The 24,622-nt window shown below is 44.9% G+C and overlaps 1 protein-coding gene across 4 annotated transcripts in view; it reads left to right on the top strand.

Moving 5' to 3' along the window:
- Positions 1 to 24,622, top strand: part of PPP2R3A (protein phosphatase 2 regulatory subunit B''alpha) — a 136,684-nt gene that overhangs the window by 84,882 nt on the left and 27,180 nt on the right. For all 4 annotated transcript variants that reach the window (XM_074964081.1, XM_074964079.1, XM_074964082.1 and 1 more), the window contains 2 exons: positions 13,223 to 13,309; positions 23,152 to 23,308. In XM_074964081.1, coding sequence (XP_074820182.1) covers positions 13,223 to 13,309; positions 23,152 to 23,308 — 244 coding nt within the window. The remainder of the gene's footprint in view (positions 1 to 13,222; positions 13,310 to 23,151; positions 23,309 to 24,622) is intronic.

Raw genomic sequence — 24,622 nt, 5'->3', positions numbered from 1 at the left:
AGAAAGGTGAGACACTAAGGTACAGACCCTGTAAAACAGAAACTTACGATACAACCTTAATATCTCACTACAAAATCATAACAATATGTGAAAGAATGCCCTTGACAACTTTTAAATATTCAGTTATTATAATTAACAACTCCCACGAGCAAGAGAAAAAAAGACTAACATTAAACCACACCACCCTCTCTGCTCTTCCCCCAAAATTCAGGGAAAGTAGATGGGCTTTGCAGTCAATTAGTTTGGGTAATTTCAGACCAAGGTTAGGGGAGCAAAAACCAAAGTCTAGGAGCCTTCACAGAGAATGCCCTTGCCAGCTGCATCCTCTCTCCTTGGAGACTCTACATAGGGGCTCCAGTTCAGGCATTTCCGCTGACTGCAGCTGTGGCAGTGTGGCATGAGGAGAGCAGAGTGACCCAGGTAGGTTGGTCCCACGTCATTTAGGGCTTCATAGCTCAAAACCAACACCTTCAACTCCATTCACAAGCCAACTTGGGAGCTGGTGCAGAGAACACAGCACTGCTGTATTTTGCTTATGGTGGGATGTTGTCACACACTGTGCCAACACTTGTGAACTTTGGGTCATAGACTCGGGTACTGTAAGGGGAATGAGACAGAAACAACTCAGGAGCATTAAAAATATAGGGAAAAGAGACATCCTTTTAAGCCTTGTAAAATGAAATAAATGTAAGTTACTGCAACTTCTTAACAATGCAACTCCCATTGTCAGGAGAAATCTTTGTCTAGGTTGAACAGAAATTTTTCCAGGCTGCTGTGGTTTTCTGCCTAAGTTAAGTTCCCAAGTTACGTAGCTGCCAAGTTTTAAGTTCCATGGGTGATATTATATGCAAATGATTTTGCATATTTGCAAATCATTTGCATGTGACCATAAACTCCAGCTTGTGCGCAACACACCGTGTCATGGGCAGCAGGATGTGGAACTGCACGAAACATGGTAGCTGTGACTGGGATTAGGTGGGAGAGAGTCTGGGGAGCTGGTAGGGTGCATGAGTGTCGGGGTGCCGGTAGGTGTCTATGGTGTGTAGATGTCTGGGTGTTGGGGGGGTACTAGGGTGTCTGGGGTAGGCAGAGGCGTGAGTGCTGGAAGGTAGGGGGGCGCTAGTGCTGAAGGGAGGCTGGGGGCCTGTTCTATATGGGTTCTTATACCACACTCCTCACCATAGTATATGAGCATTAACAAAGTGTCTTCACATCTGTCATGTGTGGTTTGTTTTCTCTCTCTCACCCTCCCCTCGGGGAGACCTGTTGTGCAGAGGAGGGTTTTGGTTTGGTAGGGTGTGTGTTTGTTTTGTGTTATGTCCATGCTGCTGGGTTTGTATTAGAGAAGGCAGGACAAAGGAGTGCTCCTTGCCCTTGGAGGGGCAAGTGGGGAAGTTTGGGATGGTCCTTACTCCCATGGGAGAGTTCGTCCCACAGTATGGGACTGGACCCTGGGAAAGTCTGTCTTTGGCAGAGATGAGCTCTACCCATATGGCACAAAAGAGTAAGGAGTGGAGTTGTCTACATCCCAGATCACTAGACACTTTTAGGTACCCTGGGCCCAAGCTATGGAGTCCCTTGAAGATAAGGACTGAGACCTGGAAATTGACTCTATTCTTTGGGAAGCCGATGTGGGGAGCAGAGAACAGGTTTGATGTGCTCCTAGTAGCCTGTGTTGTTGAGGAGACACACTGTAATGGGCCATACTAGTTGGAATTTCCTAAGTGCTGAAGGCCTCATGCCCAGGTATATCCCATTGCCATATGCCAGACGGGAAGTGATGAAGGCATGAGTAACTGAGGCCAGCTCTTTGTCCGCCAGGATGGGATGGAATCTCCTAGCCAACCGGAGCTAGTAGAAAGTGTTACTCATGCGTGCTGCCATGTGAGAGCTCAGCATCAGCAAGGGAACCAGGAGCACTCCTAGATCATAGACTGTATTGACCAGTTGTGGGTGTGACCCTTCAGCCAAAGGAGACTGCCCTACAGCTGCAAAGTCCTCCAAGTACTTTCCTCTGCCCAGCGGCATTCACTCTGCCTTGCTCGGGTTCAGCTTCAGCCAGCTGTTGTCCTTCATGAGCTGATCTTATCCAGCCCAAGGCCAGGCTGGTGGCAGTGCTGTGGTGGCCCATGGTGATGAGCAGGTATCATAGAATCGTAGAATCACAGAATCTCAGGGTTGGAAGGGACCTCAGGAGGTCATCTAGTCCAACCCCCTGCTCAAAGCAGGACCAATCACCAACTAAATCATCCCAGCCAGGGCTTTGTCAAACCTGACCTTAAAAACCTCTAAGGATGGAGATTCCACCACCTTCCTAGGTAACACATTCCAGTGCTTCACCACCCTCCTAGTGAAAAAGTTTTTCCTGATATCCAACCTAAACCTCCCCCACTGCAACTTGAGACCATTACTCCTTGTTCTGTCATCTCCTACCAGTGAGAACAGTCTAGATCCATCCTCTTTGGAACCCCCTTTCAGGTATTTGAAAGCAGCTGTCAAATCCCCCCTCATTCTTCTCTTCTGCAGACTAAATAATCCCAGTTCCCTCAGCCTCTCCTCATAAATCATGTGCTCCAGTCCCCTAATCATTTTTGTTGCCCTCTGCTGGACTCTTTCCAATTTTTCCACATCCTTCTTGTAGCATGGGGCCCAAAACTGGACACAGTACTCCAGATGAGGCCTCACCAATGTCGAATAGAGGAAACGATCACGTCCCTCGATCTGCTGGCAATGCTCCTACTTATACAGCCCAAAATGCCGTTAGTCTTCTTGGCAACAAGGGCACACTGTTGACTCATATTCAGCTTCTCGTCCACTGTAACCCCTAGGTCCTTTTGTGCAGAACTGCTGCTTAGCCACTCAGTCCCTAGTCTGTAGCCGTGCATGGGATTCTTCTGTCCTAAGTGTAGGACTCTGCATTTGTCCTTGTTGAGCCTCATCAGATTTCTTTTGACCCAATCCTCTAATTTGTCTAGGTCCCTCTGTATCCTATCCCTACCCTCCAGCGTATCTACCACTCCTCCCAGTTTAGTGTCATCTGAAAACTTGCTGAGGGTGTAATCCACGCCATCCTTCAGATCATTAATGAAGATATTGAACAAAACCGGCCTCAGGACCAACCCTTGGGGCACTCCGCTTGATACCGGCTGCCAGCTAGACATGGAGCCATTGATCACTACCTGTTGAGCCCAATATTCTAGCCAGCTTTCTCTCCACCTTATAGTCAATTCATCCAGCCCATACTTCTTTAACTTGCTGGCAAGAATACTGTGGGAGACCGTATCAAAAGCTTTGCTAAAGTCAAGGAATAACACATCTACTGCTTTCCCTTCATCCACAGAGCCAGTTATCTTGTCATAGAAGGCAGTTAGCTTAGTCAGGCATGACTTGCTCTTGGTGAATCCATGCTGACTGTTCCTGATCACTTTCCTCTCCTCTCAGTGATTCAGAATTGATTCCTTGAGGACCTGCTCCATGATTTTTCTAGGGACTGAAGTGAGGCTGACTGGCCTGTAGTTACCCAGATCCTCTTTCTTCCCTTTTTTAAAGATGGGCACTACATTAGCCTTTTTCCACTCATCCACAAGTACTTTATATGACCCCATTCCCAGGCTTCATCTCCACTGTCTACAAGTCTGGCTGTAGACTGTGTACATACTGGGCAAGCACAGTCTCAACATGCCAGTCATGGTTCCTCAAAGGGTCTTAGTCTCTGTTACTTGGTGTGGAGACAGAGGAAAGATATGTGTGGGGGTGCCGTTCAACTCTCCACTTCCAACAAAGACTATAACAATACATTAATCTCTTTTAGGTTGGGGAGCATACATGAAGGGACAGGTTGCTCAAGGAAGATGGTCCTCTCAGGAGTCTCTGCTTCACATCAATGTATTAGAGTGAATCGTTTCATGAGGAGTGTGATTTAAGTCTTCCATCCAATGGCAAAATCTGTATCATCCTGGGATTCATACCTTGTTTTATCAACCCTTAGTAAGTTATTGTTCAGGCCCCTGGCATCCTGCTCTCTACTACATCTCTCTGTGAAGGTAGCATTTTTGGTTGCTATTATGTCATCCAGAAGAGTCAGGAAGCTAGGGGCTCTTATGGCTGAGCCTCCTCCCACCCCCAGTTTTCCATAAGGACAAAGATTCCATTCCTAAGGTGGTGTCAGATTTTCACATTACCTGTGTTTTACCCTAACCCTCACTCTAGCAGGGCAGAGGTGTTGTGGCACTCACTGGATGTGTGTTGGGTTCTTGTCTTTTACCTGCAGAGGCAAAACCGTTTTGAAGGTCTCCTAGACTTTTTGTACCATTCACAAAACTTATGAAAGGAGAGGCCATCTCCTCCCAGAGACTGCCAAAGTGGATCTTTTGGTACGTCCTACTTTGCTACAAGATGAACGTCTCTCTTGAAGGCAGCGTGAGAGTACAGTCAACTAGAGCTGAAGCCGCTTCAATAACTTCCCTGAGTCACATCCCTGTTACTGACACCTGCAGGGCAGCAACTTGGAGTTCCATTCACACCTGCATTAGACACGAAGCACTGGTGCAAACAGCTGCTTCTGATACCTCTCTAGGCAGGGCAGCTCTGCAGTCTCTTTGTGTCATAGGACTCCAGGCACCCACCTCCTTTAAATAAGCATGGCTTGTGAATCATCTGAAGTGCACTGCACATAGAGACAGTCACTCAAAGGAGGAGAAAGGGTAACTTCAGTTCTTCTAGATGTTACTGCAAAGAGGGGGCCCTTTTCCTTTTGCAACTCACTGTCTGTGATTCTAGCTAGTGAGGACACTGTGTTAATGTGTGCTGGATGCTGCTCTTTGCTCCCCTTCACTATATCCCCTCTGTCTTCTATTGTACTTCATCTTGAGCCACTTGCCTCACTTTGCTCACAGTTCTGCAGGAAGTAGAGTCCACTTTAGGCTGCTGCTGCCCCAGGAGGCCAGTCACTGGTTTTATTGGTGGCTAAGCTGAATGGGGTGAAGCTGAGACTCCTAGTCAGCTCTATCTTCTCCATGCTCCTCATGTCGCATAAGGCAGGTTGTGGAGGTTGACTCTACAGCTGCCCCAGCCCTGCAGAGCTTTGTGGGGCAGTGCACTTCTGATTGCCGGCTAAGACTGCAGCAGGCTGTGTTGCTCCCCACTCTCAGGGCTGGTTGGCATGGCTGGAGTGCTGGGTGGGACAGAGCCAAGACTCCCATTAATCAGTGATTCCAGCAGGGCAGATGACTCTTGTGCAGGGCCAGCTGTGTGGAGGGTCAGCTCAGGGGCTGTGATCGCCTTGCAATTGCAGGCAGGCAGTGGACATTCTGGTTTCCTCGCTCAGTAGCGTAAGGCTGGTTTTAACTTTGCATGGACTGATGTAGTTTTTACATCTCCTTTTATGTGCTGTTGAGTTGGATTTTTTTCCTTTAGTATTATGAAGCACGTTATTTCCATCAGGAGATAATAACAAAGGAGATGGCCATGTCCGTCCTTGGCTGTTGAGAACCTGGATCCCATCAATCCCTCCAAGGTAGAGTGTCCTATGTACACTTCAGAAACACAATGTGCTGTACATACTGCGTGTGCATGAACCCACATATTATTTTTGCATTGCAGATGTTGACTCTAAGTCGACAGCAGCTGCTGTGTTCATTGCTGAATGTGGTACCAGGGGGGAGAAGATGTCCATAGAGTAAGTTAACAGTCTAGGATAACTAAGCTGTGTATGCACATTTTTAATGCCCCCTGTCTCCCTCTGTCTCCCTTAGAGATACAATAGGACTCTGTAGACTGCATTTGACCTATCAGTATCTCTGACCCATTGTATGATGTTGGTATACTAAACTCTTTATATTTCTTTCAACAGGTCCCCAGCCCTAAGTCCAGAAATGATGGTGTAGCACATCACATGGGGAATCACTTACCAGTAAAACCATTCCACAGTGTGGCTTATCCTCCCAGAGCTAGTGCTCTGCAGTGATAGCAAAAATCTAAGCCAAGGAAGCACCAGTAAAAGACCCTGCTGGCAAAATATACTGTCTGTTGAAAAGTATGTTGGGTTATGAGGTGCTGCCGGGTGTGGATGGAAAAAACTGAGCAGTTCTGGTGATGTGAAGGGGAGAATGCAGGGAGGGAAGCCCAATTGCCTTAATAAAACTTTGTTTTTCCAGAAGTGAAGTTGTGTGAGTTGTTCCAAGGAAAGGGTGGGGAGAGGGCCTGGAACTGCCCTGCCAGTGCCCTAGAGCTAGAGCTGGGCCTTATGGAGAGGCATGGGGCATGGGAAGGGACCCAGGCAGTGGCCTCTCATTACAGAATTTGCATACAAAGTTCAAAGCTGATAATCCGCAGTGCTGCAGAAAACTGAGCCAAGGAGACAATAGGAAGAGGTGTGGCTTTCAGGATCAGCAAGAGACAGAAACCAAAAGCTCCTTAGAGGTGTTTACAGCAGGATTAGTCCTGGCAGCAGTTCACAGCATTCCTAAACTGAGAGTGCAAGTGCAGTTTTGCTACTGAAGCCCTCTCTGAGGGACGTGATGGCAGGGATGCTACTGGGAGTGACTGCACAGTAAGAACGGGGAGTGGGGCCAGGGCCCAAATGCTTCGAGCTGCACTACAGCTCAGGCACCACTCGTGCACCCCCTGCTTCTGATTGGTTTTATAACCTGGAATAAAGGAAGGAGAGGAAGTTTGCAGGGTAAAGCACATGGGCAACTATCCTTCAAAGCAGAATTAGATAAACTGCAGATTTGCATAAATTTGAATAGATCTAGAGTGACTGAGGGAGGGAAAGAGAATGGAAATGGAGAGAAATCCCAGCCTTTCATGCTTTCCTTCCATATCCCTCAGTTTTACAGCGGGGGAAGAGAGGGAGCATGGAGAAGATGTTCCTCTTTAGCAGAGGTGGGGGCGGGGAGGAATGCAGTGCTGGCTGCTACATATGCTGATTAGTGACATGTTTCAGTGGCTTTGATTGGCTGCCCAGGAGATCAGGGAATGGAGAAGGCAGCCAGTCAAAAGGTTTTTTTCCTGTAGATTGCTGGAGGGACTGAGACCTATAGTCTGAAACCCTGTAGAGTTGGCAAGTTTGATAATGGCCCTTTCTGTAAGGTGAACTGGTGCAATCCAAGCATGGGAGACAGACTGGGAAACCCTATGGTAGTTAATAAAACCTTAAGTTTAGAGCAGCTTTGCAAACTGGAAGCGAGGATCAATGTCACTATTACTAGCGAAAATGTAGACCAGGATGACACTGTCTGTCAGGAGCATCAAACACAGCATCTTGTATCTGAGCTGAAACGTAACTTTACAAAGACATCCCTTCTTGATTTAAATATTTCAAGTGATGGAGAGTCCATTGCATCTCTTACTGTGCTGGGCCAATGGCTGATCACCATCAGTCTTTAAAATGTGCACGTTATTTCCATTTTGAATTTGTCTAGCTTTGACTTCCAGCCACTGATTGTACTGTGCATCACTCTACACAGCAAGAGTGGATGGGGTGAACTTTTAGCCCAGCAGTTAGAGCAGTCAGATGGGTGAGACCTGGGTTCAGTTTTCCTGTCTCTGTCACGGGGTGAAAGGATTTGAACAGGGGTCTCTCACCTCTCAGAGAAGTCCTCTAACCATTGAGCTATGGGATATTCTAATGTGGGGGCAGGTGCCTGTCTCGGTCTGTCCAGTTGAAGCTGTTCCACTTTATGTACATACTTAGAGTGACTGGAGCAAGGGACCTGGACTCTCGGTCTCCCATATGCTGCCCTAACCACTGGACCACAGAGTCATTCCCACGCTCTTTGGCCTAGTACCTCATGCCCAAAGTCATCCAGCAGACACGTAGCAGAGCCAGGAGTAGAAAGCCCAGGGCCAGAAGGACAGGCAGACCTGCAGGGGCTAAGTGCGTGGATGAGATGATAGCGTAGGGAGGAGGGGTTTAGGTTTATTAGGAACTGGGGAAAATTTTGGAAAAGGAGAAGCCTGTACAAGAAGGATGGGCTCCACCTAAACCAAAACAAAATCAGATTGCTGGCATGTGAAAATTAGAAAAGTAGAGAATGTGTTAAATTAAGGGCTAGGAGAAAGCCAACAGGTGTGGCGGAGCACATGGTTTGGGTGGACACATTCCTTAGGGATTAATTTATTAAAGAGGGAACTCTATATCCTAGTAAAGAGGAAAGGAAAGAAGTTGGTAAAGTACAGCTCTGCACTAGTGAGAAACAGTCAAATGTAAAAGAGCCCCAATTAATATAATACATGAAGGCAAGAAACTGAATGTTAACAAAATGTACAAGTGCTTATATATAAATATTAGAAGTCTAAATACTAAGATGGGTGAACTAGAGTGCCTGTCAATAAATGAGGATATCGATATGATAGGCATTGCGGAAACTTAGTGGAATGAGGATAATCAATGGGACATGGTAATAGCAGGCTGTGACATACCGACCATACAATCCAGACCAGCCGGAGGCTGTATCACCCCTGCCCTGTTACCTGGGGTACCTTACAAGGCCTTGCTGCTGTAGCCTCCAACCTGGACTGCTCACAACTAGCCACCAGCATGCAGGTCATTCCCAGGTGTGTCTGTGTAACTGCAGCCTGCTAATCACACCCTGGCTGTAACCAGCCTTGGTTACACTGCATGGTGACCCCAATGAATTCCCAGTCCCAGATTTCCCCCCAGAAATGTATGTCTTGTACTTCCCAGCCTTCCCCTGGACAGTCCAAATATATTAAATCCGTTATTCCTTTAAGGGAATAATATACCATACCATATACTACAAAGAAAGAGAGACTTTAAGAACAAGTAATGAGGTATAAAAGTCAGAAATGGTTGCAAGAAAAATAAAGATAAAAAAAGATAAAAGATAAAATGCTTTCTAGTGCTTAACTTAACAGACTATATTAGATTCAAGCAAAGTTTCTTAACACGTGCTTCTAGCAAGATTATTGACCAAACTCTTCAGGTCAGGACCCCTCTTCCAGAGTCCAATGGCTGTTTCCTTTGTTTTTTCAGGTGCAGTGAATGCAATGGGCAAGGAGAGAGAGGGTTGTGTGTGCTTTGGGGTGTTTGTCCATCCTTTTTATAGTTTCAGTCTTTTCCTCCGCCCCTCCTTGAAAAATATTTCCAGCTGAGACACAAAGTGTCTATGTGGAAGGATGTTCTCTGCTGGGTTTTTTTCACCTGTTTGAGCTTCCTTTGTTTTCCCTTCCTGGCTGATGACTCTGTTTACGCTTAAATGCAAATTAAGGCAAGCACACATTCCTCTGTTTACAACAGACCTGTTTGCAGACTTCTGCCTAGGCAGGGCTGTGAGGTTTGCAACATGTGTTAATAACACGATACAGGGCAATCTTATAACTTTACTTACAATGTTGCCACACATATTTTATTGGGACAATATTGACAAGCAAATTATCAGTTTCCAAATGATATCTTACAAGGTGTACTTTGTACAAAGATTTTTACAGTAGTTTGTAGGATGTGAATACAGGGGTATATTCCGTTACACAGGATACAAAACATAAAGGAATGACAGAGTAGGTCACGCTGATAGGGGTGGCACTCTATCTGAAAAAAAGCACAGAGTCAAATGAAGTCAAAATCTTAAATGAATCAAGGTGTACACTAGATCTCTATGGATAGAAATTCCATGCTTGAATAATAGAGTATAGCAGTAGGAATATATTACCAACCTCCTGACCAAGATGGTGATTGTGAAACACTCAGAGAGATTAGAAAGGCTATAAAGGCGCAAAACACAATAATAATGAGGGATTTCTACTGACTTCATATTGACTGGGTATACGTCCCCTCAGGGAGGGATGAAGAGAGAAAATTTCTAGACATCATACATGACTGCGGCTTGGAGCAGCTAGTCCTGGAACCTACAAAGGGAGAGCCAATTCTTGATTTAGTCCTAAGTGGAGTACAGGATCTGGATAACATAGATAAATACATAGATGCATAGGCACGGCCACACAGATAAACCCAGCATGTTGGGGAAGAGTCAACACTGCTTTTGTAAAGAGAAATAAATCATGCTTCACCAACAGTTTTAACAGAAAAATTGCAAATGATACAAAATTACCCAAAATAGCAAAGGCCAAAGCTGACTGTTAACAGATACAAAGGAATCTCACCAGACTGGGTGATTTGGCAACAAAGTGGCAGATAAAGTTCAATGTTGATAAGTGCAAAGTAATGCACATTGGAAAAAATAATTCCAACCACACACAAAAATGATGGGATCTAAATCATCTGTTACCACTCAAGAAACAGACCTTGAAGTCATTGTGAATGACTCTGAAAACGTCTGTTCAATGTGCAGCAGCTGTCAAAAAAGCTAGCAGAATGTTAGGAACCATTAGGAAAGGGATAGATAATAAGATAGAAAATACCATAATACCACTATATAGATCCATGGAACACCCTACCCTGAATACTGTGTGCAGTTCTGGTTGCCCCATCTCAAAAAAGATAGAATGGGAAAAGCTACAGCGACGGGCAACAAAAATGTTTAGGGACATGGAACAGCATCCAAACAAGGAAAAATGTAAATGAGTGGGACCATTCTGCTTAGAAAAGAGACAGCTAAGGGGCAATATGATAGAGGTCTATAAAATCATGAATGGTGTGGAGAATGTGAATGAGGAAGTGGTGTTAACAATTTATGTAACACAAATACTAGGGGTCACCTGCTGAAATTAGAAGGCAGCAGGTTTAAAATAAATATAAGGAAGTATTTCTTCACACAGTGCAGTCAACCTATGGAACTCATTGCTGGGGGATAATATGAAGGCCAAAAGTACAAATGGGTTCAAAAAAGAATTAGATAAGTTCTTGAAGGATAGGTCCATCAACGGCAATTAGATGTTCAGGTTTGCAACCGAATGCGCCAGGGAGTCCCTAAACTTTCAACTGCCAGAAGAGGGAACTGGATGGCAGGTGATGGATCACTCAAAATTACCCTATTTTGTTCATTCCCTCGGAAGCATCTGGCACTGGCTGCTCTCAGAAGACAGGATATAGGGCCTGTCTGGTCCTTATAGCTTCTTACCCCAGAATGACTTCTCTCTCAGCCTATTTATAAGGCTCAAATGTCTGCTGTGTTATCACCTAATCCTTCTTTAGTCTCACCCTCTCTAGCTGACAAGTAATTATATAATTACCATTTAGGTGGAGTGAATGTGCCTATGTGGACCTTAGCCCTTTCCTGCCCAGAATGGGGTTTTACCCCATCACACTCCTCTTTCACTACAATTTCTCCACCTTTCTCCCTATTCAATCTCTCTTTCTCTCTCTCAACCTCACTGGTGTGAAATACCATTGAAGCAGTATCTTAAATAAACTTTTTTTTATCATGCTACAGATTGAGGTTGCTGGTCCTCTTTTCGAGATTAAATCCCATTTCTCTAAAATCATTAGTGTATGCAACTCCTTTTCCAGTGTGTCATATATGGACCTTTTTTTTTTCTTTTTAGGAAAGTTGTCCGCAAAGATTGATATAAATTAACTTTTTTTGTTTGTTTCCTGATTGCCCAGACTCCATCACTCCTCCTAAAGTTAGCTTAAAACAGCTTTTCCAAAAAGTTAAGAAACATAGTGCCTAACTTGAAGGTATTGGTACACAGGAGAGTGGTCCAACTAAAGCTAGTTTTTTATTTCCAAATAAGTTGAAAAAGTTTCTTTACTGAGGAGCTGGCCAACCATATGTATTCCATGGCTCCCCCAATCTTTAAACCTCTTCGGTTTGTGATTTGGGTTAAAATCTGGATTATTTGCAAAGTAAAACATTTTATTTTATTTCTGGTTCTATCCCAAACCCATACAGTAGACTTGCTGAAGGATGTGTATATGTTTCTGGAGGGCATGATTTTTTTATTACGCCAGCACCATTGACACTGCCATTATTTTCTTGTTCTGTAAAGACCCAGTGTTTGGCTGGGTTAGAGAGCCCCCAGTCTACTATTGGTTTGAGCTGTTTGTCTTGGTAGGACCAGAGAATATTTGGAACAGCTCGTCCACCCTGTTCAATAGGTTTGTACACAATAGTAATCTTCTATAACTTCTAGGAACAGACTTATTAATTGTCTCTCTCTGCTCTTGTTTCTACTGTTATTAAGCTTGGCCTTGTGTCCCGTTAATCACATTTTGGCAATAATGCTCATCACCATGTGAAGTTTTAGTAAAATGGCTATTTCATGCTGAAGGGAGTGAGAATAGGATGGGTGTTTACATGACCTCAGCACCATACTATCTAAGTACTACCTCTTGTTTGCACTCACTTAACAGGTATTTCTGTCCTCCTCCATGTCATTCATCCTCCAGATTACTAGAGGTCAGAGTGGGGACTGAATGACATATACAGATGACCAATGGCCTATGCCAAATCCAGCCAGATAATCTGTCTCTGTTATGTCCATTGTTAACATATGATATGGTGTACCCAGAATAATGCTTTTCACTTGGGCACCCCTGCTTGCTGTGCATCAGCCGTTTATTATCAAAAGGCCTGTCGGGAGCTTGCTTCTGTTGATGAGCTTGGAGAGGTTGGGTGGTTGTTAGAAGGCCAGAAGAGGGGATTCAGGAAAAAATTATTTCCGTATGTGGTCCCCATCCAGTATGAGTTGTAGTTGTTTGGTGATAACCCCCTATGAGTTCCAGTATGGGGTGAAAGGTGACAAATAGGGGTGCATGGTCAGAGGGGGGCTTATTTCTGTATTAAATCAGGTTCTCTGAGTAAGTGTCCTTGTTTGAAGGTTGCTTTGAGTGTATTAAGGTGTACATCCTGGACTTTCTCCTTGGAGCATATTCTGTAGTATCTGAGTGCCTGGCTGTAGATAACAGATTTCTTGGTCTATTTGAGGTGGTTACTGGATCTATGAAGGTAGGTGTAATGATCTGTAGGGTTTCATTGTTGAAGCTGATTGTGGTGTCCATAAAATCAATGCTAGTGTCAGAGTGTTCCAGAGAGAGTTGAATGTTGAAGTTGTGGTGGAGATCTATGAGGAAGTTTTTAAGTTGTCTGTCCAGAAGATGAAAATATCATCAATGTATCTCAGCTATCTCATTGGTTTTGAGGGTTGTCCATTGTCTTGTAAATCAAAATTGTAAATTAAAATTTTCTTTTAATCATTGACTAAACCAAATGAATAAGTTCACTTCAGATTTACAAACTGGTATAATTTAGGCAGTGCATGTCTTTAAGATAATTATTCATTTGTTTGCTTTTTGTAGGTTATACAGAGAATATTCTACATGGTCAATAGATCCTGGTCTGGGAAAATCACCCTAATGGAGATGAGGAAAAGCAACTTTTTGCAAGTATGTCATTTTCTTGGCTTTATATAAAAAGAGTATATATTCTAAAATAGATGTGTGCCTCTAGCCCCTCTAGAGACTCCAGTTCTGGAGAGAGACTGCAGGAGGTTAGTGAGGGCCTAGCCCAGGGTAGGATCCCTGTAACACATCTTCACTAGCACTGCATTGAGGACAAAGATTTAGATCTTGCTTCTTTCTGAAAGGATAAGCCTACTTCTTTCTATATTCAACACAGCAAAGTACTAGGTTGAAAACTAGTTAAGGCTGCTCAGGTGCACCTATCACCAACACAACCATGCTAACCCCACTCTGCCTTCACCTTCTTCAGTGATGGAGGCTATATTTAGGGATTATAAATTGTTCCTGGGAACCCATTTATCCATTTGTTGAGTAATGTCCCTTTGAGCACTGTACTTCCATGTGCATGGCCTCCATGCACCTTTGGGAGCAGTGCCTGTTCAGTTCACATGTATGTCCTAGCTAAACTCCTGTCCTTTACCAAGGGTGTATAAGGCAGTGTCGGATGAACCGCTTTCAGTTCCTTCTGAACTGCCCTTGGCCTGAGACTGAGCATGACTTGCAGTGCCTTAGTTTAATTTTAGGTCTTCTATAAATATTTAGTGTTGTTACAGTTTAATAGTTAGTTTAGCAGTTAGTTATAGTATTTTGTAACTGATACATAGTTGGCAGTTCTTTATTGTGAGACTGCCTCATTCCCCACCCCGTTTCTGAGGGAACTTCTCTCTGTAGAAGTTCTGTTTGTTTATTTTCTCAGGATATGCCAAGATCTCTTGGGTTTAAGCCCTGCCTAACTTGCCAGTGCTATCCCCATTAGTGATGGCATCCTAGCTGCCTTCGGGACACCCACGTCCTTTCCAGGTGTACAGTCTGCATTGACTTTGAGAGTAGGTCAAGAAAGAACAGAGAGATTGAACTCCGACTACTCCTTATGGAGTGCTCCTTGCAGGCTTCGTCAGACCCAGGCTATGACATCCCCCTGTGCACTGGGGCTCTGATATGCAGAGTGTGCCGTCGACTTCAGCCACTGCCATTCGCTCGTCCAGAAGGTCGTCTCACAAGGTACCTCTAAACCTTTGAAAAAGAGGAACACTGAGTCCTCTCCTCAGTGATCGTGTTGATCTGTAAGCAGCCGCTAGGGAGCAGTTCTCTAGGGCCTCCAGTTACGCTCGCAAGGAGAATCAGAGAAGAAAACTTTCCATTCCTTCAGACCCTCCACTTCAGTCCTCTCCTCAGGAGGAATCCTCTGAGGAGAAGGGGAGAAGAAGGTTGATTAAGAAGTTTAGGTTTCAGACCAACAGCTCTTTCTCCTCACTTGAGGAGGCTGTCATGCCTCTTCCTCTGTGTATGCGGATGACTTCAAGCAATTCCAGGAACTCATTAAAAGAATTGCTGATATTCCCTCTAAATCCCTTTGGAAGAGATCCATGAGACCTAACGGACACTAAGAGACATTCTCCATGCTGCCTCCTCCATTGCCTAAAACAATTTGCTACTATATCCCCACCAGGGCAGATAAGAAGTATTATGTTCCTGCTAAGGGTTCTGAGTTCATGTTCATGCACCCAGCCCTGAACTCACTAGCGGTGCTGTGAACAAGGGGAACAGGCAACACCCCTTTAGATCCACTTCACATGTCAATGGTCAATGACAATTACACTTGTTCAGTGGCAAAAGTTATTCATCTACATCTATTTGTTACAATTTAGAGTTATTAATTCATGAAACATAATTACACCAATTTTAGGAAGAGAAATGCCTTCGTTGACCAGCTACCTTAAGAACAGTGAGAGCAATCACAGAGGTACAATTGCTAGCTAGGACATCATTGCAAGCCTTCCTGGTGCAGCTGACACGATGGCTCACTCTATATCTACAGCGATTGTTATGCACCATGCATTTTGATTGTAATCATCAGGGATCCTGAGAGAGGTCCAGAGCACCACTGAGGATCTCCCATTATATCATTTGAACCTGTTCACCAAGTCAGCTGACAAGTCCTTACATTCTTTGAAGGATTCAAGAGCTACCCTCTGCTCTGTCAGTATATACATCATGCAAATAAAAAAAAATTCAGCAGGTCACAGCTTTAATGCTGAGGTAGACTGTAAAGAAATTAGAAGTTATGGAATGGATGAGACAGAGTCTGTTTGGGCCAAAATCACTTTAGGGAAGAAAGCTAGTGCTTGGGGTGTGCTACAGACCCCCAGGATCCGATTTGGATATGGATAGAAACCTCTTTAATGTTTTTAATGAAACAAATACTACTGGAGATTGTGTGATTACAGGAGACTTTAACTTCCCAGATATAGATTGGAGGACAAGTGCTGCTAAATAATAGTAGGGCCTACATTTTCCTGCATGTGGTAGCTAACAGAGTTCTTCATCAAATAGTCACTGAACCAACAAGTAGTGATGTCATTTTAGATTTGGTATTGGTGAGTACTGAGGACCTCATAGAAGAACTGATTGTAAGGGACAACCATGGTTCAAGTGATTGTGAGCTAATTCAGTTTAAACTAAATGGCAGGCTAAACAAAACTAGATCTGCAAAAAGGGTCCTTGATTTCAAAAGGGCTAACTTAAAAAAATGAAGGGAATTAGTTAGGGAAGTGGACTGGACTGAAGAACTTAAGGCTGTGAATGTGGAGGAGGCTTGGAATTACTTTAAGTCAAAGTTGCAGAAACAATCTGAAGCCTGCATCCCAAGCAAGGGGAAAAATCATAGGGAGGGGTTGCAGACCAAGATGGATGAGCAAACATCTCAGGTGATTAAGAGAAAGCAGAAAGCCTACAAGGAACGGAAGATGAGAGGGATCAGCAAAGAAAATTACCTCTTGGAGGTCAGAAAGTATAAGGATAAAGTGAGAACTTCCAAAAGCCATGCAGAATTGGACCTTGCAAAGGGAATTAAAACCAATAGTAAAAGGTTCTATAGCCATATAAATAAAAAGAAAACAAGGAAAGAAGTGGGACCGCTAAGCACTGAGGAGTGGAAATTAAAGATAATCTAGGCATGGCCCAACACCTAAACAAATACTTTGCCTAAATTCTTAATAATAAGGCTAATGAAGAGCTTAGGGGTACTGGCAGGGTGGTTAATGGGAATGAGGATATGGAGATAGAAATTACCACATCTGAGGTGGAAGTTAAACTCAAACAGCCTAATGGGACGAAATAAGTGGGCCCAGATAATTTCCATCCAAGAATATTAAAGGACCTGGCACGTGAAATTGCAAGTCCAATAGCAAGGATTTTTAATGAATCTGTAAACTTGGGGGTCGTATCCTATGACAGGAGAATTGTTAATTAAGTTCCTATTTTTAAGAAAAGGAAAAAAAGTGAACCGAAAAACTACAGGCCTGTTAGTTTGACCTCAGTTGTATGCAAGGTCTTAGAACAAATTTTGAAAGAGAAAGTAGTTAAGGACATAAAGGTTAATGATAATTGGGATAAAATACAACATGGTTTTACAAAAGGTAGATCGTGCCAGACCAACTAATCTCCTTCTTTGAGATTTTTTTAGACAAAGGAAATGCAGTAGATCTAATCTACCTGGCTTTCAGTAAGGCATTTGATACAGTTCTACATGGGAAATTGTTATATTAATCCCCATCTTCTCCAATTTAACTGAGATTTGAAAGGGGATAAGGAACTGGTTAAAGGGGAGACTACAATGGGTCATACTGAAAGGTGAACTGTCAGGTTGGAGGGAGGTTACTAGTTGAGTTCCTCAGAGATTGGTCTTGGGACCAATCTTATTTAACTTTTTTTTTTTTTAACTGATCTTGGCACAAAAAATGGGAGTGTGCTAATAAAATTTGTGGATGACACAAAGTTGGGAAGTATTACCAAGACGGAGCAGGACTGGAATATCATACAAGAAGATCTGGACAACCTTGTAAACTGGAGTAATAGAAATGGGATGAAATTTAATAGTGCAAAGTGCAAGGTCATACATTTAGGGACTAACAACAAGAATTTTTGCTATAATCTGGGGACGTATCAGTTGGAAGTGACAGAGGAGGAGAAAGACTTGAGTGTATTGGTTGATCACATGATGACTATGAGCCACCAATATGATCCAGCTGTGAAAAAAGCCAATGCAGTCCTAGGATACATCAGGTGAGGTATTTCCAGTAGAGGCAGGGAAATGTTAGTACCATTATGCAAGGCACTGGTGAGATCTTATCTGTAATGCTGTTGTGTGCAGTTCTGGTCTCCCATGCTCAAGAAAGATGAATTCAAACTGGAACAGGTGCAGAGAAGGTTACTAGGATGATCCGAGGAATGGAAAACTTACCTTACGAGAGGAGTCTAACCAAAAGAAGGCGGAGGGGAGATATGATTGCTCTCTATAAATACAGCAGAGGGATAAATATCAGGGAGGGAGAGGAGTTATTTAGGTAAAGCATTAATGTGGACAGAAGAACAAATGGATATAAACTGACCATCAACAAGTTTTTAGGCTTGAAATTAGGTAAACGTTTCTAACCATCAAAGGAGTGAAGTTCTGGAACAGCCTTCCAAGGGGAGCAGTGGGGGGAAAAAACCTAACTGGCTTCAAAACTGAACTTGATAAGTTTATGCAGGGAATGGTATGATAAGACTGCCTACAATGGCATGTAGCCGATCTGCAATTGCTAGCAGCAAATATCACCAGTGGCCAGAGATCAGACACTAGATGGGGAGGACTCTGAGTTACTAGTGTGAATTCTTTCCCAGGTGTCTGGCTGGTGGGTCTTGCCCACATGCTCAGGGTCTAACTGATTGCAATATTTGGGATCAGGAAGGAATTTTCCCCTGGGTCAGATTGGCAGAGATTGGGGGTGGGGGGAGGGTTCACCTTCCTCTGCAGCATGGGGAATGGGCCACTTGCAGGTTTAAACTAGTGTAAATGGTGGATTCTCTGTAACTTGAAGTCTTTAAATCATGATTTGAGAACTTCAGTAACTCACTCAGAGATTCGGGGGTCTATCACAGGAGTGGGGGTGAGGTTCTGTGGCCTGCAATTTGCAGGAGGTCAGACCAGATGATCACGATGGTTCTTTCTGATCTTAAAGTCTATGAATCTGAGTACAGAGGTCTCATCCCGTTCAGTTCCTGGTGTACCGTTGACCATCAGAACCACCTGAGAAAAAAACTAGGTTTCAAAAGAGAAGAGCTTAACCTCTGCCGTGATAACACCATAGCCCTGCTTAGCAGGCAAGCATCCATTTCAATGCCTTGGTCATGGGTTGGGAACCACCCTATCCCTCAGATCTATGGCTATAATGTTCTAACCTCCCCCTGCCCAACCCTTTGGGAATCGTCTCTTCCATTTTCAAAGATCTTGGGAACAGATGGTGTTGGAGTTTGTAACCTCGGGCTACTCCCATCAATTTCATCTCTATTCCTTCTCCCTTTCCCCATCCCTTTTCAGGGACCCATCTCATAAATGTCTTCTGAGACAAGAAGTTCAATCCCTTCTTCACATAGGAGCCATTTGAGCCAGCAGAGGAAAGGAGTTCTACTTCAAGTATTCTCTAGTTCCCAAAAAGAAGGGCAGGTAGAGACCAATCTTTGGTCTCAGAGTGTTGAAGAACTTCATCCGGGGACAGAAACTCAGGATGGTGACACTGGCAGCAATAAAACCAGCTATAGATCTGGAGGACTGATTTGCAGCCCTCAACTTCTAGGATGTGTACTTTCTTATTGTGATACGCCTGGCTCACAAGCAATTCCTGCCATTCATGATCGGTCAGCATCACTTTCAATACTGAGTGCTCCCCTTCGGACTCTCTGCTGCCCCCAGGGACTTTATGAAGGTTCAGGCAGTGGTGGCAGCACAGTCATAATGGTCGTCTTTCCCCCGCTCAGCAGGTGGCTCCTCGAGGGCCACTCTTACAGTCAAGTTCACTCTGCAGTCACAAAGACCATAAGCCCATTTGATGTGCTGGGACTTCAGCTCAACAGAGAAATGTCCACTTTGACACCAATTCATTGAACAGCAAATATAGGAGCCACCATGGACACCACAATATCCAGAGATTACCTACCTGTAGACAGATTTATCACACTGACAAGCCTAATTTCTCAGGCTCAAATGAACCCGGAGACAATGACCAGGCTTTGTTTACAAGGCTTGGGTTATGGCTGCCTGCACCTTTCTGACACTACATGCCAGGTCATATCTTTGCTGCTACCAAGCTAGCTTGAAAACCATTTACACTCCCAACAAACACAGTCTGGGCAAGTTAGTGTCAGCTTCTTGAGAGGTTCTGAACTAACTCAATTGGTGGAAAGACCTTGACAAATGTGTACAGGAATCCCCTTCACTCTGCAACAATAGAAACAGACATATCTCTAGTAGGGTGGGGAGCTTATCTTCAAAGTCAAACCATTTGAGGCAAATGGGCTGCTCAAGAATCGATTCTCCACACCAGCCTGCTGGAGCTCAGAGTGGTCCGAATGACTATGATCAAAGACCAATCCATCAGTCAGGATGTACAGCCAGGCCAGCATGTCCTATATATATAACCAGGGAGGAGTGAGGTCTCCCTCCCTTTGTGCAGAAGCACTGAAGCTGTGGAACTGTTGCCTGTTCCATCAGATCTTCATCTCAGCCACATACTTACCAGGTCCCTAGAACACCTTAGCCGGCAACCTTAGTAGGCACTTCTGCCAGGATCTTGAGTGGGAGCTCAGCGATTCTCAAGGAGATATTCCTTCGCTGGAGGGCTCTGGAAGTAGATGTCTTTGCTACTGTCACCAACAGAAAATGCTGGACATTCTGCTTAAGAGGAGGTCTGGATTGTCATTCTCTGGGACATGCCTTCCTCATTTTTTGTTGGAGAAGAAATCCATCCTCTATGTCTATCCCCTGATGCTATTGCTTCTCAGAGGCCTGAACAAAATCAATCAGGCCAAAGCCAGAGTCATTCTAATTGCACAGGCTTGGCCATGACAAATATGATTCTCATACTTGGTTCGCCCCTCCTCTTGTCCTGCTCTATGGTTACCAGGTGCTGTGTACCAGACCTACTGATCCAGGACTCAAGGAAGGTTCTTCACCCCAACCTTGGAGCACTGCATCTCAAGGCTTGACTGCTAGCTGTCTCCTCAGATGGACTGTTTGAAAGAGGTGCAAGAGGTGTTACTGCATGTAGAAAAGCATCCATGAGGAAAACATACCAACAGAAATGGGAGAGATTCCACCAGTGGTGTACCCAACAGGGTCTGTCCCATATTGATTTTCCCCAGCTCACATTCTGGTTTACCTTTTAGTCCTGAAGAACTGCCTCTGAGTTCTGTTAAAGTCAATTTAGCAGCTATCACAGCATCCATTTCCCTGTTGAGGGGTTTTCGGTGTTTGCTCACCCCTCCACATATTGATTCATTAAACGTTTATTGAATCTCTTCCCACATATCAGGCAATCTGCCCCAGGATGGGACCTGAATCTCATCCTCAATTTGCTGATGAAGCCATCTCCCTTTGAGCTACTGGCTAAATGTTTCCTGCTTCTCTTGTCCATGCAGACTGCATTTTAGTTGCTGTCACCTCAGCTAGAGGGATTGGCAAGTTAGGGGTTCTAATAGCTGAACCCCCCATACCATTTTTAGAGGAAGAAAGTATCTCTCTGACCACACCTTTGGTTTTTGCCCAAGGTAACCTCAGACTTTCAAATCAATCAGGACATTCAATTTCCATTTTTTTACTCTAAACCTCACCAGACTTGAGAAGAAGCCTCCCCTCTCATCTTGGTTGTCGGGAGAGTGTTGGTTTTCTACTTGGACAGAACTAAACCCCCTAGGGCCTCCCCCAAATTGTTTGTCTCTTTTGCACACAAAGTTAAAGGGGCCCCTATCCCAACCCAAAGACTCACCAAGTGGCTTTCTGGTTGCATGCCCTCTTCCTTGAGGCCGCTAATATTCAGCCTCCTCCTTGTGTTATAGCCCAATCTACGAATGTAACTCTGTTGAAGAAAGTTCCCAATGCAAAAATCTTCAAAGCTGCTTTGTGTGTTTCAGTTCACACCTTTCTGAAACATTGCACATTAGCGAACACCGATAGAGCAAACACTGCTTTTGGTACTGCTATTCTTCCTACAGTCTGAGACCAGGGTCCGAAGCACCCACTTCCTGTAGCAGGAAGTCACCTGAAATGGTGCACCCAGAGGGTCACTACTCGAAGAAGAAGGAGAGGTTACTTTCCCTATACAGTACAGGGTATAGGGGTATATAATGGTATAGTTCCTCCATTAACCACCCTCCTTCTTCTCTGCCTTGGAGTCTTTGCCTTTGTGGCAGAGAAGGAACTGAAGGCGGTTTGTCTGACATGGCCTATGTACCCTCAATTTTAGGCACCAGGTTTGGTAGGACACATGTGTGGACTAAACAGGCACTGCTTCCAAATGTCTGGTTGAAGACACATGGGGCACATGCGCACCTGAAGTGGTGCCCCGTAGGGAGAAACATCCTGAAGAGCTCCAGTGACTGTACTAGGTAAAAAGAACGAGGAGTACTTGTGACACCTTAGAGACTAACAAACAAGTACTCCTTGTTCTTTTTGCTGATACAGACTAACACTCTGAAACCTGTACAAGGTAAATAACTTTTCCTTCCATGCACATGGTGTCCATGGTCCTGGGCAGCAGGGAAGGGGCAGGATGAATTACTCTTAGGTGGGGCACAATCAAAAGTTTAACTGTTCAAAAGACTCCTCAGAAGTCTGGGAGGCATCGAATGACTGAGGGAGAGGGATGGTGGAAATGCTCGGACTAGGGAGGCCATGGCAGGAGAGAGACTGCTCCCAGCTTTTAGAGTCCTTTGTCTAAGTAACGTGCAACTCAGTTGGGTTCCTCTGAATAAAGGGAATAACTCTGGATTTCTGAAATGGCCTGTGTGGTGAGCTTGGGAGTAACTTGCATTTGACTCTGAAGCTGAGGAGGCCTCCCAGGCCAACCTGTCTACTGTGTCAAGAAACTGTCTAGAAACATAAACCCCTGACTCCCCCAGATTCTCAGACTCCATTTTAGAGAATCTTAAGCTCCAAGGGGTATAGGGGTGGCAAGAAAGAAAGAGAAAAGCAGTCCCTAGATCCCCTGGCCTTTTCATTTTCTTTAAGGCCATACTTTATCAGACTGAAGTGGCCATCTTGCCTCTTACTGGCACTGAAACCAGGGATGGGAAGCTAGGAAGCTAAATTGGTAACATTTGCATGTGCTGAGACTACAAAGCCTTGAGAGGAGAGGGAGAAAGGTGATTGGTGAGAAGGGAAGGAAGAGAGACAGGAATGGGATGGGGAACAAAAGTGTACTGTACCAGGATGACGTTGCTCCAGAGTGCATTGTTTTTTGACATGGGATGTGCCCCAGTTCCTACTGAGATTTGAGGCCTTATGGTGGTGAATGTCACTGAGTGTCACAGGCTGATCGAAGGCAGCCTGTGCAGACATTGGGGCCAATTCTAGATGGCTGTTTGGTGTCCCCTCTACCCTGCCCTGCTTCTGTTCATTATTCCTGAATTCTCACATGAAAGTGGTGGTGTTTATAGGATGCTCTGGGGATGAGCATTGTTTATGCAGACATCCGTACTCACATGCCAGGAGATCCATTTCTGAACAAGGGTATCTGTCATTCACTGTGCCTTCTTGCTCATTCCCTTGATAAATGATGAATGTATTTGCATATGACAGCTGGCAAATGGAAAAGGGTTACATTTCAGAGGCGGATTAGTTCACAATGTGTAATTCGCCTCTGTGCCAGCGCCTTGGTACCCAGACAATTGCTGAAGCATCTCCCTATCTAGTCTAAAATTAACTTTCCATCCAACTTGTGCCATTTCAGACTCTTGCCCTCTTGGAGGAAGAGGATGACATAAACCAAATCACAGACTACTTCTCCTATGAGCACTTCTATGTCATCTACTGTAAATTCTGGGAGCTGGACACTGACCATGACCTCTACATCAGCCAGAAGGATCTGGCTAGATACAATGATCAAGGTGAGTTGATCCCCCAGGCTGGGACATGTGCTGAGGATGGTGGTAACAGAAACCTGTAAACGTTGCGGGAAAAGGTAAGCCTTGCCTTGCTGGGAAGTTATATTTTAAATGGAAAATTTGGTGCCACAGCAATGTAACTGGGGGCAGTGCTGGACTTCACTTAGTGCTAATTGACAGAGCCATTTTTAGGGCTGGGGGAAGGGGAGCTGCAATAGACAATAAGGGCTTCTACATAGTGGGGTCTGTAATGATGCTAAATCCCCTTGCAGCCATGGACTGGCTGCCTCCAGCTCAGCTGCCCTCTGGCCACAGGTGGACAATGCAGTTCAGCAGAGGAGGTACAGCTTAGAAAATAGCAAGGGGGACAAGAAGCTGGTTCTGTACTTTGCTGTGGAGTGTGAGGTGAGAGACTCAAATGATAGTTGAGAGTGGGGAGTTGGAAAAGGCCCTGAAGAAGCTTTGTACCTGGAAAGAGGTTCCCAAGAGCTTATGGAGGTCCCTGGGGTGAGGGCAACTCAGCCATGTCCCAGCTGCAGAGGTGGGGGCAGTTAGCGTGGGAGCTGCTACATTTTCTTATGCAAGCTCAGGATCCCAGTCTCCTTGGTGGTCCTCCATAAACCCAACAACAGCACCAGCTGCAACCCACACATCTTCCATATACCCAGCGGGAGCACTAAAGTGTGGGGGCAGTGTTCTGGACAAAGCAACAGGTGCCCCGTCTTGCCTCTCCGCTTGTGGAAACAACACCAGCTTACAAGTAGACCCAAAGGAAAGGCGCCCGTAAGAAAGCTCAGGCTGAACACAAGATTCAGGAGCCAAGCACTCAGTCTAGGGGTGGGAGGAGCCTTCTCCCCCAGCGATGTGGAGCCAGGAGTGGGCCTTAGTTCCCATGCCGAAGGCATCTCCCAATGGGAAGCTGTGTAGCCTATGGCCCCAGCAGAAGGAGCCAGTTTAAATATCTGTGTACATAACCCATCCCCTCCAAATCCTGCCCAACCCTTTCTTTACCTCGCCGCACATTCACATTTTAAATGCATTTAATCCTCAGCTTTTGCCCCTTCCAGTAGTGCACTAGTCGCCCACCTCCCTTATTCATTCAGCCAGTGACCTCTAGCCTCACTCCTTGGCTCCTTTTCCTGAGCTGTCTCCAATGCTAGCCCAGGTGCCTGCCTGGGGTCCAGGCCTATTCTGGGAAGGTGCACTGAGGCACGTTCTCTCTTGGCTGGAAGAGGGGAAAGACTGTTATGGGCCTTGTGGCTCCAGAGGAGGAATCCCATCTGGTTTTGTGACCGAGGGGCCTTGTCCGACCTGCAC

This window comes from Natator depressus, chromosome 9 (assembly GCF_965152275.1).
Source record: "Natator depressus isolate rNatDep1 chromosome 9, rNatDep2.hap1, whole genome shotgun sequence".
Classification (NCBI taxonomy): domain Eukaryota; kingdom Metazoa; phylum Chordata; order Testudines; family Cheloniidae; genus Natator; species Natator depressus.
This window is presented reverse-complemented; position numbering and strand designations above follow the sequence as displayed.